General features: G+C 39.5%; 2 protein-coding genes across 2 annotated transcripts in view; one reads left to right on the forward strand and one right to left on the reverse strand.

Moving 5' to 3' along the window:
- beat-Ib (beaten path Ib) overlaps window positions 1–17,555 on the reverse strand; it is a 67,527-nt gene that overhangs the window by 28,861 nt on the left and 21,111 nt on the right. Inside the window, exon 2 of the mRNA XM_017147437.3 lies at window positions 13,763–14,481. Within this exon, the coding sequence (XP_017002926.1) occupies window positions 13,763–13,832 (70 nt within the window). The 5' untranslated portion in view covers window positions 13,833–14,481. The remainder of the gene's footprint in view (window positions 1–13,762; window positions 14,482–17,555) is intronic.
- Window positions 15,905–17,393, forward strand: LOC108061261 (uncharacterized). Its single transcript, XM_017147349.3, has 3 exons — window positions 15,905–16,552; window positions 16,639–16,934; window positions 17,004–17,393. Exons 1-3 carry the CDS (start codon window positions 15,993–15,995, stop codon window positions 17,213–17,215), a joined length of 1,068 nt encoding a protein of 355 aa, XP_017002838.2. The 5' UTR covers window positions 15,905–15,992; the 3' UTR covers window positions 17,216–17,393.

Raw genomic sequence — 17,555 nt, forward strand, 5'->3', positions numbered from 1 at the left:
TGGCCCACCCAAAATCCGGCTAATTGTGCCCGAGTTTGGCCTCAGTTTATTACGGGCCAGGCTGGCCCCAAATCGCCACCCAACCAATTTCGGAAAACGCACAAAAACTGGCCAAAAATGGGGGAAGCTCTGCACTACATATACATGGGGCACTCAGGGCACAGCGAATGTGGAACACATTGTGGCCCTATTGCTTTTAGCCGGAGTTCGCTTCTTGTTTATTTGTTTGTTTGACTGATTTGCTGTTGTTTATTTTGATTTCCGGCTCAACTGCCGAGTGGGCAGAGGCGGATCCTTGTCGATTTCTACATTGATTGTGTTGTCGCAGCAGGAGTTCGATTTCCTCTGCGGGAGTGTGCGGCCATTTGCCATGTGCCGGTGCTTGTGCTGCAGCAGATTAGTGTTGACAAACAGTCAAATGGCAAAGGTGATGCCGGCTCCTGCGACATCATCATCGGGCCCCGGCTAATCCCATAAACACCTTCCAACTGGAAATGGAACGGGAACATTTCCGGAGGGTGGGAGGAAAACCTTTTGTTTGCCCCTCTCCCCGCAGCAAAACATCAAAGGGAATCCGAACCCAGAAAGTCCGGAATGGCATTTCGATTGGCCCCGTTAACGAGTTTACTGCGCTTTTTGCCCTCGGTCCTTTGGATAGTTCAACCGGCCATATTATTTTGCATAAAAAATGCATTAATAAGAAATTTATGTATTTGTTTGGCCGCTATTTTTTCACCCGAACTTCGCCCCGTTAATGTGTCACAAAGTCATAACTCGCATTTTACTGTTTAACATCAACTGAGCTGAGCTCAGACGTGGAATAACTTTTAGTGGTTCGGTAAAAAATGTTTAATATTTAATTTTTATGCCAACATTTTTTCACGGAGCCTCGTGAACGCCATAATTCAGCGGAATTTATGCTATAATTTGAATGGAAGCGATTATTTTTACCAAAAGAGATTAAATTGGCCCAAATCAATAAAAATCCTTTGAATGATTTAGGCAAATGAGTCGGAATTATAATGAATGAAGCTTATTAAAAGACTAACGAAGTGAAAGAAAAAGTTGATGTTTAAAATCAAATGGATTAATTTATTCAGAAGAATAACACAAAAATGATAAAACTTTTAGGGACCAATTTTTTCTGAAAGTTTAAAAAAAATTGTTTTGAGTATTATTATTTTTTTTTAAGTCCATGAAATATTAAATTAAAAAATTCTAGGAATCAAAAACCCTTTTAAGACCATGAAAAAAACTTGATACGATTTACAAAGAATCCCTTTTAATAACATTTTTTTTTACAATTATATTTGTTCAAAATTCGTTTAGCAAATTTTGATGTGCGCATGGGTTTCTTTACTTTTGTTCTTTTTTCGGCCAAAGTTAGTTAATTTCTTCGGCAAACATTAAAAAAAAAAGTCAAATAAAATTATAATCATTTGTCTGGGACTTTGTAGTCATTTGTGTTTCTGGGAGTGTAAGGAAAATACAGCAGTCGCGTTGCCCATGAAATGTTAATTCAGCAGGAACAATTTTGCAGGCTGTTGCATTTTTCAGAAGTACTCTGGTCTTTGGACTCGGATAAATGTGTGTGCAAATATATATTACAAGCAGTAAAATTGTGCAGAAACGAAGTGCCGAAAATTTCATTATGGCGGCAAATGAAAAAGTAATTACAAGCAATTATAAAAACGTCCATTTCATACATGCAGCCATGAAAAACGCAAAAAATAGAAGTGAACCGAGAATGATCACAAACTTTTGCGCTGCAAACTTTAGGAAGCAATTAAATATATTTGTCACTCGAAAATGGCTGACAAGCCAGGGACCTTGCCAAAACCGCAACAGAATCGAGTGGTGGGGGGGTTCGGGTGCTGGTGGGGCTGTCAAACATTAAACTGAGCCACATCTCGGAAACAACTTGTAGCCACCTCCCGGCAAATGCAAAGAAACCTTCAACCTCAACATAAAGTTGCCCAGTAACTGGCACTCGTGACAAGTTCTGGCGAAGTTTTCTTTTCCTCCGCCTGTTGTGCTGCAGACTGCAGTTAACTGCAGTGGTGAAAATTTATAAAGTTTTAATCATGTGGAGCATTACCAACTCCCAGTTAACTGTGTGTGCACACATCAATCGAGATGTACGAGGAGTGGAATGTATAATTTCTTAAGTATACTACTTTTTACAGGAAAACGTTGTAAATATTACATATTTTAATTCGGAAATGTTTAAGAACTGCTTAGTTAGAAGTATACATAGTTTATAGAACAGATATTTTGGGATATCTCTCCTAACCAAATGTCTAACCAAAAATCCCCGAATAACAAGGGTTGAATCGAATAAAAGATACATAGGTTTTTAAGTGTTTGAGGACTGGAGTAAACGAAGAACTTCAATCATAAATCAAAGTGGAACTCTTAGCCAAAGTTAAGATAAGTCGAAACTAACCATAACCCAGCCGGAACCCAGAGCAACCCTGTTTTTTCCCGCTAGTTGGGGGGTACCAGCAGGGACACTCTTGATGCAGCCAAGTGGAATCAATTAATCTTTGCTTGCAAACATTTGCCAGTGGCCCCAGCCGAAAAAACAACACCAGCATGCTGACATCCAAGGAGTCCGAGTCCAAAAATGTTATATGTAACCGGGTGGCTGCGATTCCGTCCCCGACTCCTGAATGCTGAGTGAAACGTTTCAAGAAAAGTGCAGCTTGCAGCCATGAAAAATGATAAATTTCTCTCTGTAGCTCCCGTCTGCCCAAAAGGGTCCTGGTCCTGGTCCTGCTCCTAGTCCCGCCTTCCCGATGCTATTTTATTATTTATCAAGCTTATTACGAAAGCAGCAGCATCCACCAGTCACCAGGGAGAGCTTCAGGATCCTTCAGCTGCAACTGTGCAACACCCTGGAAACCCTGCCATTGCCGCTCGGTTTGATATTGAAAAATTATTGCTTTTTATGAAATAGTGTCATAAATTATTCGTAATACATTAACAATTATTTAGTAGTTGTTTGCCTTCCCGCTCGCCGGCATCTACTCAAACGTGTGATATATGGCCAGTACTTACTCAAGCGCATCTCGACACACAGGAGCACAGAAATTAATATTATTTTGCAATCAATTACCTAAAATGAGAAAGGAGAAGAAAGCGGGGAAATCGTTAGTAAGCGCCAAAGTATTTGGGAATAGATATGAGTTCGATTTTGGTTTGAATCACTGTTTAACAATTTGGAAAACAATATTTTACAAAAAAAAAAAAGCTTAATCAAGGACCAAATGGCGTTAGGATAAGCTTAAAACATGAAATTACACAAGAAAATAAATGTTGCAGTACAAAGATCGTGATACGGATTCTGATATTTGGTTCCTCTATCGGAAAATATTTATTTGTTTTTTATTTTTTCCGAAAAGTGTCACTTTAAATTACCCAAAATATTAAAAATATTTCCGATTTTAAATACAAACTAATACTTAATCCATTGCATTATCCCCAGCACAATCGCCCATTAACAAGGTTGAATAACTTGTTTTGAAGTTGAGATACCAGCTCAACTACTTGCCTGCACACTTTGCAATAAGCCAGAGATTAATCTTGAGCCAGACTTTATGTCACATTATGCTTCCCCTTTTTGGCATATTTACATCGACAAGGGAAGCCATCAGGCGTGTAAACACCCCCCCGGATCTCCTGCCCAGGACACTTTTATTGATTTATCACGTCTGGCGTGAGTTATAATTGGATGCCGCGTGGGCCTTGGGATCGGAAGGGGGGTGTGGATCCAGGGGGATCTGTCTCCCATCAAGTGCAAAGTCGAGAAGGAGCAAGTGACGTATCCTGGGCAGATTTATGGCATCTTTTACGAGTGCCGCCGCTTGCGCCTTGGCGATGGCAATGGCTTCTTTAAGCCCTTTCGGGTGGTGGTGCAAATTGTGTGATTAGCTGATGAAAGTGTAATTAAATTTCTGAGGCGGCACTTTGAGTCGAGTGATTTATTTGTAAAGCGCCGCTGAAGATTGCTTAAATTTATTAATTATGTGTAATTAATTACCGGATGTGAGGTGGTCTGAGTTGCTTTTGTATGAGTCAGGCTAAACATTCTGCGGCTTTTATTTATGATAAAATATTCAAAATCATTTAAATAGTATTAAAACATTTTTTTATTGCCTGTAAGCTACAGGTTAAGATGTAAATTACTTCGTATGCTTTGTCCTCGTTTTTAGCCAATTTAATGCCAAACTTCAAACTGCACAAAAGCATTCGCACATTGGCGTAATATAAACGCCTCTTTTACAGATATTCACTTCCGACATGCACATATATTTACAATGCCATGAAAAACATTTGCAAAATGGCAGAAACCGCTGTGAAAATAACCCATAGTCACACAGCTTGATGGAATATTTTTGGCAAACGATTTTTAATCATGCCGTTGGCACCTGAAGGAAAATAAACAACCATGAACCGAATTGCAGTTGCTGAATTTTTGTTTACCATGTGTCTGCGGCGAAATAGTTATCAAAATACAAACAAATTCTGGTGAATGCAATTAAAGAGATAGAGTTGTGAGGCTGTGCCATTAAACCATCTGTGGGAATAGGGACTCACTTGGGGGCTCCCCACTTGTCGACCGGCCCTCAATGGGATCAGGAATAAAGATAGTATCCATAAGAGGGAAAACTGAACACATTACCCGTAATATTACACACATTTGCCTGGCCCGGGAAGCACTTCAGGAGCCCAGAACTTCCTAGACCCGGCACATATGCTTATAATGGCATTTCGCAACTGCCACTCAACCACCCATCAACCCACCCACACAACCAACTGCGACTGCCAGCCATCCAACAACAGGGAACTACGTCCGCAGGGCCAACATCACGAGTACGAGTCCTCGCTGCTGTCGAGTCGTCATTGTTGTCGCTGATGTTTTCTATTGCGGCTAGTGGGGTTAATCTGCGAGGACATGGAATTGGATCTGGCCAGAAAATAATTAAATATAATCGTGTTATATAGCAATTTACTGGTTCAGTTAATTTTTTTAAATATTATTATTAGTTGACTTAAAGATATTTTGCATTCTTTTTTGTTTGTTTAAATATTTAACTCAAAACGCGAATTCTTAAGCCTAAAAGGATTCGTTGATATGATTTATTATGGTCGTAATTCTACCCTTAGTTTTTGGATTGAAAAGATTATGTTGATATTTATTATTAACTTCTTTATAATAGTGGTTGCTACAAAATCTTAAATAAAAAAAAAAAAATTAAAATTGATCGAAGAAATATTTTTTTCTTTTAATTTAGTTACTCATTTTATTCGTGCTTAGCCTTAAGGGTATTTAACAATCACCATTCCTGAATTGAACAATTTGTTGCCTTTTATCCGACCACTTTCTTTTTCTCTTTCCCTGCCCCTGTTATTCCCTTGTTATTGTCATTTATGTAGCTGCACTTTGTTGTTGTCGTGTCCGTGGGTCGTGTTCTTTAATTGCGCCTTTTGCAGCAAATGTTGTTAACACACACAGACGCAGACACACACATATTCATACAGGAATATAGACCGGAAGTCAATGACTTTTTGCCGGCGAACGTCGAGCGGTTAAAATCCAAATAGAGACGTTACCACTAGCTTAAGTAAGGCTCTACATGGCGCAATTGCTGTTATTGCTTTTGCGGATAACACGACCTTTACCACTCTGGGGTTAAGGCACGCAAGTGGGCAAAAGGGATGTGGATGTGTGGCCGGGACATTAAGTCATTTAGTTTTATTAGTTACATCGCGCCCGGGCAACCTGGGGTTAAGCATATGGGTTAATTGCATAAATTAAAGCCGAATGAAGCGGCTATTTAAATTATTGCACAACACGTGTGTGTCCCTGAGTGTTGGAAAGCAGAAGCCGGGATAAAAGGACGAAGGACGAGAGGACAGGACGAAGACGGCGGGCATAAATCATTGTTGGCATTTTTAAATTGGCTTTCTGGGCCGACACATTCCGCTCTTGCTCCTGTTGTGGCGGCTGCTGCTGGCCAGGATTAAGGCCAGCCCAAAGGATCCCCATAGCCGATGAAATCAAGGCGAAGCGAACGGAAATTTAACAAAAAATTGACTCAATTTGAATAAGCTGCGAGAAAAGGGAAAAATGCAGTAAACAAAAATATGCGAAAGGAGAATTAAAAGTACATAGCAACAATGAAAGTAAAATGCAAACAAAAACCAATTGGGAAAAATAAAATCAATAAAACAGGAGTGTATTTTTCCAAGAACTTGAGATAGTCGATCGAAAAGTGTTAGGAAAACCTTAAAATTGTAGAGGAAAAATTAAAAAAAACTGTAAGACTCAGCAGCTTTTATAATTCAACCCCTTATTATTCCGCGCACTGGTGCATCTCGTATCATTATTAAATTCAATCAGCTGTCAGACGATCGAAACTTTCTGTTATTTTTGTGCCGCGCAAGGACACCCCGGGATTCGTGTTACGCGTCAAAGTTTCTCATGTTAAATCGAAATAAGTTTTCGGCAACATTTCGCCAAGTTTGCCAAACACTTGAAGGCGTCAGCACGCACAAACAGACAGCCACGCAATTGCTGTCAATTGTAGCGCGGAAAGTATGCAACACAAAATTATGCGAGGGTCTGGGAAAAGTTTTCCCGAGGGCGAGACGAAAAACCCTCGGACAGCTAACGTCTTTTGGCCCGGAGTTCGATATTAGAGAGAGAAACCAACCGCCCTCCTCAAAGGGCCGAACGATGTTGTTGAGCTGTCCAATGCCTTGATTGATGAGCATGTCATGAACTTATGACATTGATAGTTATAAATTATTATTATTTCGACATTGTGCTCGAGGCGAAATGCAGAAAACTTTTTCAACGTCTGCTTCTTCTTTTCTTCACGTCACCATCGGGATCGGGGAATCCAAACATTTGACAACTAATTGGCATTTAAAGTGTGCACAGGAAAAAGCAGTCGAATACTAATGATTGCCGCCGAAGAGGTCACTGAAGTGATGAATCATCTGTCATTTAAATGCAATGGGTTCCTATAAAAAACTACTACTTATATTGGGTAATTTAATTGTAGGAATATTTATTTTATTTGGGGAATAAGAAATAAATTTTGTTTAATTATAAAAATAAAACCTTTTTAAAGCTTTTCTCTTAAGATTCTGTACTAACTATACTTTAAAACCTCCTTTAAAATCCTAATGACCAAACACATTTTCTATTTTCTGTTTGTTTGCGATTCTGCCTTGTCGCATTGCCATTGTTTTTGTTGCTGTTTATCATTTTGGCATCTTCATCGCTGTCATTAGGCGCACATTATGCTGCCCACCTGCCAGTTTCAGGACCTCCCAGTTTTAGGATCCTGCGCCTGTTGCCCGTTGGCCACCTGCCCACTTGCCCACCTGCCGCTTTATAAATGTTTCAAAAATACACCCAGCCAGCGAACCGAACGCCAACACTACACAGTCATAGTCCAAAGGAAAAAGAAAAAAAAATCTTTATAAAGAGGGAAATTTGATAAATGCTTCTTGCGGGCTTATTTAATGTGCGCCAAGTGCGTTCATTGTATGAAATCATAAAAAAAAGAATACAAAAAAGGCAATAGAAGAAAAACGATTGTGGGATGTTGGCTCATTTTTTATTTAAGTCCATGGGACCCTTTTGCGAAAGTTAGAATAGTAAAGTTGCGGAAATTTTTTAAATGAACTCTTGCGCCAAAGCTTTGTTAATTTAAACATTTTTGGTTGAAGTGAATAATATAATAGTATTTTCACATTTTGAGACTTTAATTTTTTAGAATTTTTATTTTTTAGAATTATTAATTACGTTCTATGCATTTAAGTTAATTATTAGTGATATTCGGCTTATTATAAAGCAGGGACCGTAAATAATCATTAGTTGAGATTTTTATTTTAAAAAGACTACTGTGATTTTTTGTTTTAAACGTCAAAAATAACGTTCTTTTTAGCATTGTCCACAAAGTATATGCACGTTAACAAATCTGGAAAGCAAGTTAACTGTTATTTGTCCATGTCTATAAAGTGCATAAAAACCAGTTACATTTTTGACTAAAACTTGTACAAATCTCAGTAGGCCTTTTAAAATAAAAATCTCAAATAATGATTATTTAAGTTATAAAGTCCTATTAACTTCGACTTTTGCTACACTCAATATTCAATTTTCTTAATAGCCCTGATCTTTTCCATTCCAACGCCTTTAAAGCAAAATTATAAATGACCCAGCGTCCATTGAGAACTGAATTTTGGAATGCCTTAAAGCTGCTAAAAACACTTGCAAACCGCTCCAAATTAAATTAGCATTATTCAAAATATTTCCACAGCCATGAATATTCAATGTGAAATTCACGGAACACGTTCTATGGCTTTGTTTGACAGCTTGGTCCAAAACTCGGGCATCACTCTTCGAAAGCAAAAATGTGTGTTGGTAGAAATTAATTTTCATGCGTCACGTTGCCCACATATGACGTCATGATTATTATGAACGTCATTATCCGCTTCTTTCAATTCCAAAAAGTTTATTTCCGCATATTCATCAAAAATCAACATAAATAACCATATACATATATCCGCTCAAAAGTGTAGTCGTCTCATATTTATATTTAATTTTTACTGCTTAATTTCGTTTTACTTCCGAGAATCACCCCAACTGCGTGCAACTATTTCAGCTGATTTGAGCGAAAACTTTTTTATAATCCAAATTATGGCTTTGAGTGGATTTTTATGGCTTTTCCAGTGAGATTGGGATTGAAATTGACATGAAATGTTTTTCGTGCTGTGAATCATGAATCTACTGAAGCATAAATAAATCCTGTTAAATGTTTACGAATTATAAGTAAAATATAAGAACTTAATTTGTAACTTTTATTTGTTATAGAATATTTTTTATTATTTAAGATGATTATTTATTATTTTATAAAATTTTCCAGAGTAGAATATTCACTGGCGTCCTATAAAAAACAAAGCAAAATGGAAACAATAAACATCACAATCGGCTTTAAAAGAATTTCTCAAAATCGTTATCAGGAAATGCAATACACAATTATATTAATAAAGCCGGATGCTCTCATTACAATGGAGTATCAATGAGTGACCACCAGTGAAACTGAAACAATATGTTTCCATCGATCTCAAGATGCTTCCCAAACCCGCTCTTAAAATATTGTTATTGCAGCAGAGCTGCGTTTTCTTGCGCTCTGCAGTTCGCAGATTCAACAGCTTTATCAAGGACATTACGTAATTATAAAGCGTTCTCAATTTGTCTGATTATTTTGGTAAATATTTTTAAACTTTTTCTAGCAAAACCAATATTTGAATAGGGATAATCAACTCATTCAGCTATCAGAACATCTGTCGAGATCACCATTTAAAGATCCAGAAAATGCTTCTGGTTACCGCAGCGTATTTTCAAGTCCCAATCGGAGAACGGAAGAACAGTTCCCACCGTTGTGCACCCAACAGTAGACCGTTCTTTTCCTGGTTCAGGTCAACAACCCCAAAACCATGTTGGCTATGTTAATAGCATTTTAGGAAATGAAAAACATTTATTTAGTTGCATCAATTTGTTGTTGCCTCAAGAGAGACAGGAGTATTTAAATTGCGCTCAAATCGAAGGTATTTTGCAGCAAAATCCTCCTATTTCTTATCAACTTTTTTTGCCAATTAAGTCATGTTTGGCAAAAGCTTGTTTTCTTTCTGTCGAACCCAATAATTATTTTATGTTGAAAGCACAAGCATTTCCGCTTTCATAATTGGCAGTTCAACAATAACCATGATGTCGGCAATGGTATTGTGCCCTCAATAATTTGCGCACTTTCATTAAATTTACCTCCTGCTTTTGTACATATATGGGTGGGTAGTACTATATATATAATATATACCTACTCCATTTTTTGTTTGTATTGGCCTTTGTTTTTCGCAGCCATGCCACGCCCCTATTGTCTGGCCGCATTAGCACTTGGTCCAGTGAGCCAACAACACCAGCCAGCAGCAACAATAAAGCATTTTCCTTCCTGTACGGGAACTTAATGAAAATAAATCTGAAAAAATATAAACAAAGGAAAGGCGTCGAGAAGGTAAGGGAAGGGGAAGGGGTGCCTTTTCACAGGTGTGTATGGCTTAAAGTTGGAACTCGGCTTGGGGGATTTCTTGATGACGCATTCAACAGCTTGGAAGTAATAGACCCTAACAAACAAACCGAACAAAAAACGTTCTCTAGCCAAAAGAAGGGCGCTGCCCTTAGAAATTGTAGTGCTAAATGGGAGCAGAGGAAATAATACAGAAAGGACGTCTAGAAATTTAAGGAGAAAACATAATTTAGCCAGCGAGTTTCTTTATGTCTTAAGCACAATTACGGACTACTTGGAGCATATAATATTCAACTTTCCATGAGGCAAAAACGAAGTAATTGTCTAGTGCTTCTGTTTTGCACTTAATTGTACTAATCAGGAATAAATTTACCGACTTTATTCATTCATTAAATAATTCTTGGATTGAATATTAATTTAAAATAAACTTTATGTTCAACAATGCTTTTAAAATGTAGGATTTCGTTTTATTTTACTCTTTGTGCTAAACTATACAAAAATAAATATTCCGCTTCCAAGTCGCCTCTATATTAAGTGCAATCTTTGGAGATAAGCATTTCTGGCATCTGACCTACTTAATATGCCCGAGGGAAGCCACACATTTTAAATCAATTACGAAAATGCTACGCTCTCAATCTTTCAATCAATCAAAGTGAATTGGTTGGCTTGTCTTGTTTTTCTCCCGTTCACTTAATATTGAATGCCATCAATAACAATAATTTTCATAAATATGATAAGACATAAATCACAAAGTAGCAGGCGCCACAAAGTGCCTGGCCAAGGGTCTGGATTTTGGTTCTTCCTTTTGGCCGGGACAGGATCCTCTCCCGGGGTCACCACCCACAGCCCACCACCCACCGTTTGCAATGTCACTTGGTCATGCGAGGCACGCGCTCCTCTCAGAACGACAACAGCACAGAAAGAGCAAAAAAATAAGAAGTCTAGAAAATTGAGGAGATCCGAAGTTTATATACCCTTGAATTCTTAAAAAATATTAATTATTTATTTTTTAAAAATTAAAATTACAATCAAAAACATCAAAGTTATTAGAATCATAAATATATGGTCTTATTATTCCTAAAACATTTATCCGTTTCTTTTTAAATGTATTTAAAAAAAGTATTTTAAATACAAGCTAGAATACTTTTCATTTAAAAAGAAATAATAATAATACCTATCATAATTTAGCAGTTGAGAATTACAGTACCCTTTGCAAGGGCATAGAACGAGTAGCTAAGCAGGGACCCCGCCCACTTAAGGGCGATGGGTGGGAAAGGGGGAGATGGGGGCCTGTGTGAGCTGCAGGACGCGGAAGGACGCGACAACGTCACGCGGCGTTGTCATGGCGCAATAAAAATAAAAATCTAATTAGTATGCCGTTGACAGTTTAATCGTGATTACGCTGGCAAAAATGTCAGCTAAGCGGGGCAGAGAATGGGTGGCTGATGGGTGTCAGTGGGTGTTTGTGGGTGGTGGGCGGCTGTGGGGTGGCAGAGGCGAAGCGTCAACATCAACATGCCAACAGTTGATTCCTGGCTTTGTTGTTCTTGCTCTTGGACGTTGAGCTTGGCATTTCCGGCAGACGCCACATGCATCGCGTGCGTGTCACAACAACAAGTGTGCGAGTGTGTGTGTGTGTGTCGGACGTGTGTGTGGTATGTGTGGGTGTCAAAAGTTTAGCACTGGAAATCCCCCCAAAAGGGGGTGGCAGCAAAACGCTAAACAAAAATATCAGAAATAATAAGCCATTTCTGGCGAAACGGGGCACAAAGCGAAAGAGCCTGCGAGATGCGACTGAGAAGTTAAAATTATTATCCCAAAAAGTAAGTGAACAAAAAAACTATGAAAAACAAAATTCTTTATGTTGTCTAAAAAAGATAAATTAATTTGTTTTAAATTTTTCAGTAATTTGGTTTATTTCAAAAAATACCATTTCACATTGACAAAGAATTCAGTTGAATATTCTCAAACAAGACTTTATGTGAATATTTTGGTCATTATGAATTATGATAATTACAATTTTGTAATAAATTTCAATCCTTGGTTAAATCCAGAATAAAATACAAAACCCACCTCGCAATGATATTTTTGGGCCTTGCATTTGTTTTAAAATGTGCTCCACGCCCAGACACTCTCAAAGGCCCGCCTCGATGTTGGCCATTGAAATGCGTGTCTAGTGAAGGATCCGCGGGACGTGATTGGAAGTTTTTAGCAGGTCCTGTCGCCGTTTCCCCTTTGTTTCGCCGGCTGATACGAGTGCTTTTTTTGGCCCAGACGGGTGGGCGAGGGAACACGTTCCTTGGCCAAATGCCAGCCGGCTGGAGAAGCAGAAGCAGGAGTCACGGGACTAGCCCAAATTAAAAGCAAACTGAAGTGTGGATCTGGCCCAGACCGGAAACGGAAGTTGCTGTAATGAATTGCCCTATATCAGCAGCCGCTTCCGTGATTCCTTTAAAGGCGGCTCCCAAAAAAAAGTGCCGGAACGACTTTCAAGTTCAGCTCGACGAGCTGCTCGAATCTCTCAGTTTTTAATATAAAATGCCAGGGATTTATGAGCGCCTCTTTTTACAACTTTATTATGTCCCAATCTCACAATGAAAAGCGAGGGGGATGTCGACAAGCCAAAGGAATATGAAACGAAATTAAAGCTGCCGGAAATGCAGACAAAGCGACAACTCATTGCAGCAGCTATTTTGCCCGGAGTGTCAGACGAGGGAAAAAGTCCGGAGAAAAGCCGGAAAATTGAAATGAAATCCGAATCATATTGCATTTGGAGCCGGGAAACGTGAAGAGTGACTAACAAAGAGCTGCATGTAAAGTTAAGCCTGGCTAGCAGGCGCAGATATTAATTTAATGTCTTGGAAAAATATTAATGAAATGCTGTTGTGTAATGAATAATGGCCAGGAACTTTTGACGGACAAAAGATATGGAAGGATTTTATAATATCGCATAAATGACAGCAGAGCTATGAACAATGGAAGTGAATTCGCTAGGGAAAGTTAACCTAGGAAAATACAATGGGTTTTTAGTTTTCTGCAGGTGGAATACCTAACAAATGTCAGTCGGTGTAGTTTTAATTGACGTACGATATTATTCTGAACAAAAAGGGCGGCAAACAAAGAAGTTTCTATGGCTCATTTTCAGCTTGGTAAGCCGATTGTTATTCATTAAAAACCCGGTGTTACGAACCAATATTTTTTTCTATTGAATGGAAATGTCAATCCAAGGACTAGTAACCTTAAACAATAAAATCTATAAAAAGTGCGGTTAAAAAAATCTATTTCAATTTCGAAGTAGAAAACCGAGAAAAAAAGCTACCAATTCAGTTATATTTTGGTTGCTACTTTTTGGGGCTTAATTCGATTTGTCATAGCGTTTCACTCAAAATAAAAAAGGGGAGAACGCGTCCGGAATTGAAACGTTTTCACAAATGCTAACCGCAAACATAATTGAACCGCAAATGATGTGGGCAGAGCAGTCAACCTGTGGGTGGCAAATTCCTTGCCCAGTTTGTGATCTGCACTCCCCGTGGCCATAATTTTCGATTAATAATTCAGACAAACTGTGTGACATTTAAATTAAAGCTCGCATGTGGTCAAATAGTGAAAAACAGTGAGTTGGGGGCGTGACAATATTTGATTTTCGCCTTAAACAAACTCACCTGGCAAACTGGCTATGTAAACAGCGGTAATGATGAAGAGTCTTCGTAGTTTGAGCGCTGGCTTCTGCATTTTGCATATGTATTTGTTTATTTATAAATCGGTTAATGTTTATGTCGCTGCGATTCGCCCTTCGCCAGCGATTTACGGTCATATATAAGCAATATCCGCTCTATCCAGACCGCAGAAATCAATTTTTACATTCGCTAACTGGTTTTGTCATCCTTTTGTTTTGTTCTGCGCTCAGTATGTGCAATTTCCTCTGTTTTACTTCTGTTTTTCCCCTTTTTTTGTCGCTTGATTGGTTTTACTTTTTGCTCTATTTTGCGGTTGCATTTAATGCATTTTTCATTTGGCGCTCCTGCTTTCTTCGGTTTACCAGTCAGCCACAATTAGCCCTCTGAACAGTGAGTCGCATTTGTATTCGGACCCCGAACCTATTCCACCTTGCATGTGAATGTGAATGTGAAATTGTGTAAATACGTTCGGTTTAGGGTTAGCTGCATTTCTCATTGAACTCGATTTGGCTATTTGCATTTTTCATATCCCTTCTCTGGCCTTTTTTGCATATTCATTTCCTGTTTTCCACAATTTTTCCACTTTGCTGCTATGTATTTTATATGACTTCGATTCCCTCCTCCCCGGCTTTCCTCTTCCTGCATGGGAATTCCACAATGTTGCCGGCTGATGATTGAACTGGAGAGTCGGCTTCCGAATCAACCTGAAAAATGGATGAGCAGAGAGGGAAAAAGGATTAGAAATGGGATTGAAAGCTGAGGAATTTGTGAATTTATTATTACCATAATATGACAGACTGCTGCCATTTACCTGCAAAAGTTTGAGGTATTTTCCTCGCTTTTCTTCCTTAATTAAGTGATAAACAAGTTTGTGAATTTTTGGAAAAGCAGATCCTGAAAATTGGAACAAGTATTTATTTTATCCCTTTCTATTTTTCTATTTCTAATTAATACTAATTTTTCCGATTCTACTATGTGATGTATTAAAAAATACTCTTAAAAATATTATGAAAGGTCCTTAGATAAAGTAAGTCTTTTTTTTATCTCGGATTTTACTGTTTCTAAAATTCCAATTTATTTACTCAAATGTTAATGCTTTCGACGCTCGCTTATCCGCTTCGGAGACAGTTTTCCTTCTTGACAACTCAACTCCAATCATCATCAAATTCAATATCCCCGCCAGGATTTACCGTCTTCGACTCTAAATCATTGATGGACGCTTTAAGCTGCAATGGATTTCGGAGTCTGTGCAAAACAAAACACACGCACAGTGCATTTTCCAACTGATTTAAAAGGCCAAAGTTGCCCATTAGCAAACCAAATACGCGCTGCTGTTGCCACCGCGAAAAGGGGGCAAAAAAGGGGGCGTGGCAGGGCGAAAGACTGATACTGAGAGTTTGGCGCCACACGAAAAGCCGACTGACTTTACATGGGAAATTGGCAAAAGCCAAGCCATGAAATTGTACAACACGATTTCCACATTTCGTACATGACACCATTTCGATTTCGACTGCCGGGGACAGTGGGGCACATGTGTGTAAGGCGGTTTGCAGGGTTGCCTACTTGACATGCCTGTGTGTGCACTGGGTGAAATTCACTTATGGAAATCGAAGATTTTTGCTGGGTGTTCTTTTTTTTGGGGGTTTTCGAGGGAGAGCAAACTAAACTGATATGAAGTATCAGCATTCAGTATTCAATGTAAATCCTTTAAGCTGCAAATGCGCCCGAAAGGAGACTCACCCCGTGCTGACTGCCACGTATTCCTGGCTGACTGACAGCTTGACTGCGACTCTCGGAGTGGAGTTCCTGTCCCATATTCGGTGGTTTCTGCGGCGGAAAAGCGAAATGCGACCTGGTTCCTGGTGAAATCGGGGGAGGGGAAAACCCCAACCAGTCAAGATATGTGTGCCAAGTGAACTTAATACTCATCATCGGGAATAGAAGCGATATTGTGCACAAATACCGCCGTAAAGTAAACCAAGCATTTCAGGCTGAATCAGTGTTATTCGCGATAAGTTGGCAAAGTGGATTGTTTTGAGTAACTAACAAATCTTGGGGGAACAGAATATTATTCTGGCATTTTTATAAGAATTCTTTGGCTTAAAAATATTCAATATAGCTTTCCTTTTCGAGTTGCATAAATATTTATGTCAAAATATATTCTAGGAACTCTACACCACAGAAAGACACTAAGTAAAACATAAATAAAAAACACATGACTATGTTCCTGCAATGTCCTTCGTTTTTGGGAGGGTCCAAAAACTATACGATTGAAGGCGATCTGACTACGGGCAGCCAGGACATGGACTACTCAAGCGGGCTGTGCGAAGAGTCTAGGGGCAGCAGCTCCGAATCCTGCTACGGGCCATCCTGTCGCCTTCAGCTGGCCCTCCTCGATTACAAGCAGTTCAAGGCGGCCAGGACGATTCAGTGTCACGTGAGGGGCTTTCTGGTCCGAAGAAATCTCCAGCAGGAAAACAAGGCGGCCACCACGATTGCCAAGTGGTGGCGCGGCTTTTGGGTGCGCCGCTTCAAGTTCGCCCTCATCCAGCAGTTGCTGCAGCAGCGGATCAGGCAGTACCACCACGACATGGCCACCAAGATCCAGGCCCTCTACCGCGGCTGGGTGACGCGCCAGTACTTCCAGGACTTCCAGGGCATGAAGTCGCTGCGCATGCAGTACGCCGAGGACATGCTCAGCGTGCTCTACAGGAAGCTCTACAAGATGAGGAAGGAGCACATGCTGCCGGGAGTCTACGCGCTAAGAGAGTCTGAGTACGTATTACCAGAAATCTTGTATTTAATATATAATACCAGAAATCGAGTATTTAATTACTGACACCAATACTCCTTCTTCCCAGCTTGCTGTCAAAGATCGAGGACCTGTCCACCACCTTTGGCTACCGCTTCCATAACGGAAGGGTACGAGCGGCCATTGCCATGAAGCGAGCCTTCATCAACGACCGGCGAGTGGAGTTCCTTAGGTCCGAACGCTATTCCAAAGCGCCTTATCCAGGACCCTATTCAGAGAACCTTCCCAACACCGAGTTCACTTTACCGAAAAATATTGGCCCCCGTTTGCAGCGAACGATCCTGGTGTACGACAAGTCGATGAGGGATAAACATGTGGAGAAGGTCCACCTGAACTACTCAACCAGTAAGTTGTTACTCCTTTAATTTGATCGAAAATTTGATTTTTAAGTTAAATCCCTAAATATCAACCTAGAACGTCGCATCAGCATGAATGTCCTGCGTGAGAGCCAGCGCAGCCGATTCTGCAAGGACTTCATAAGGCGAATCATGGCCAATAAGAACATGGCCAGGAAGCAACTTGAGCGCAAAATGATTCAGTTCTTCCTCGACGATCTCCTGGCCGCCGCCGAAGACTACAATTGCTTCTGCAAGTCGAGGATGACAGAGGACAGTTTGTGCCCATAGGTTGATTTAGCACTGGATATTTGAAAAGATCAGGAAAGTGCTGGGACAACTTATGTGCACATTCAGTCGCTTATACATTACAATTACATAATTGATAAATAAGTAGTTAAAAAATATATTACATGAAAGCCTCAAAATATAACAATTTGTTAAGAAATCCTTACAATATAGTACAAATATAAAATATAGAACTCCTAAAACCCTGTTAACCAAAGAAGCAACGGCAATAATTTGTGGCTGATTTACATACTTATTGTTAGGGCCAAAGATAAAAGGACTCCTGGCAGACATTCAGATACATCCCGGACATCTGTCCCACCTTCCCGCTGACCATTCAGAG

Source organism: Drosophila takahashii, chromosome 2L (assembly GCF_030179915.1).
Source record: "Drosophila takahashii strain IR98-3 E-12201 chromosome 2L, DtakHiC1v2, whole genome shotgun sequence".
Taxonomy (NCBI): domain Eukaryota; kingdom Metazoa; phylum Arthropoda; class Insecta; order Diptera; family Drosophilidae; genus Drosophila; species Drosophila takahashii.

Excerpts from the sequence above, each read along its gene's own strand:
- LOC108061261 (XM_017147349.3), top strand. The coding sequence starts at position 15,993 with ATGACTATGTTCCTGCAATGTCCTTCGTTTTTGGGAGGGTCCAAAAAC. Across the intron at positions 16,553-16,638 it reads TACGCGCTAAGAGAGTCTGA|CTTGCTGTCAAAGATCGAGG; the intron begins GTACGTATTACC and ends CCTTCTTCCCAG. Across the intron at positions 16,935-17,003 it reads CCACCTGAACTACTCAACCA|AACGTCGCATCAGCATGAAT; the intron begins GTAAGTTGTTAC and ends ATATCAACCTAG.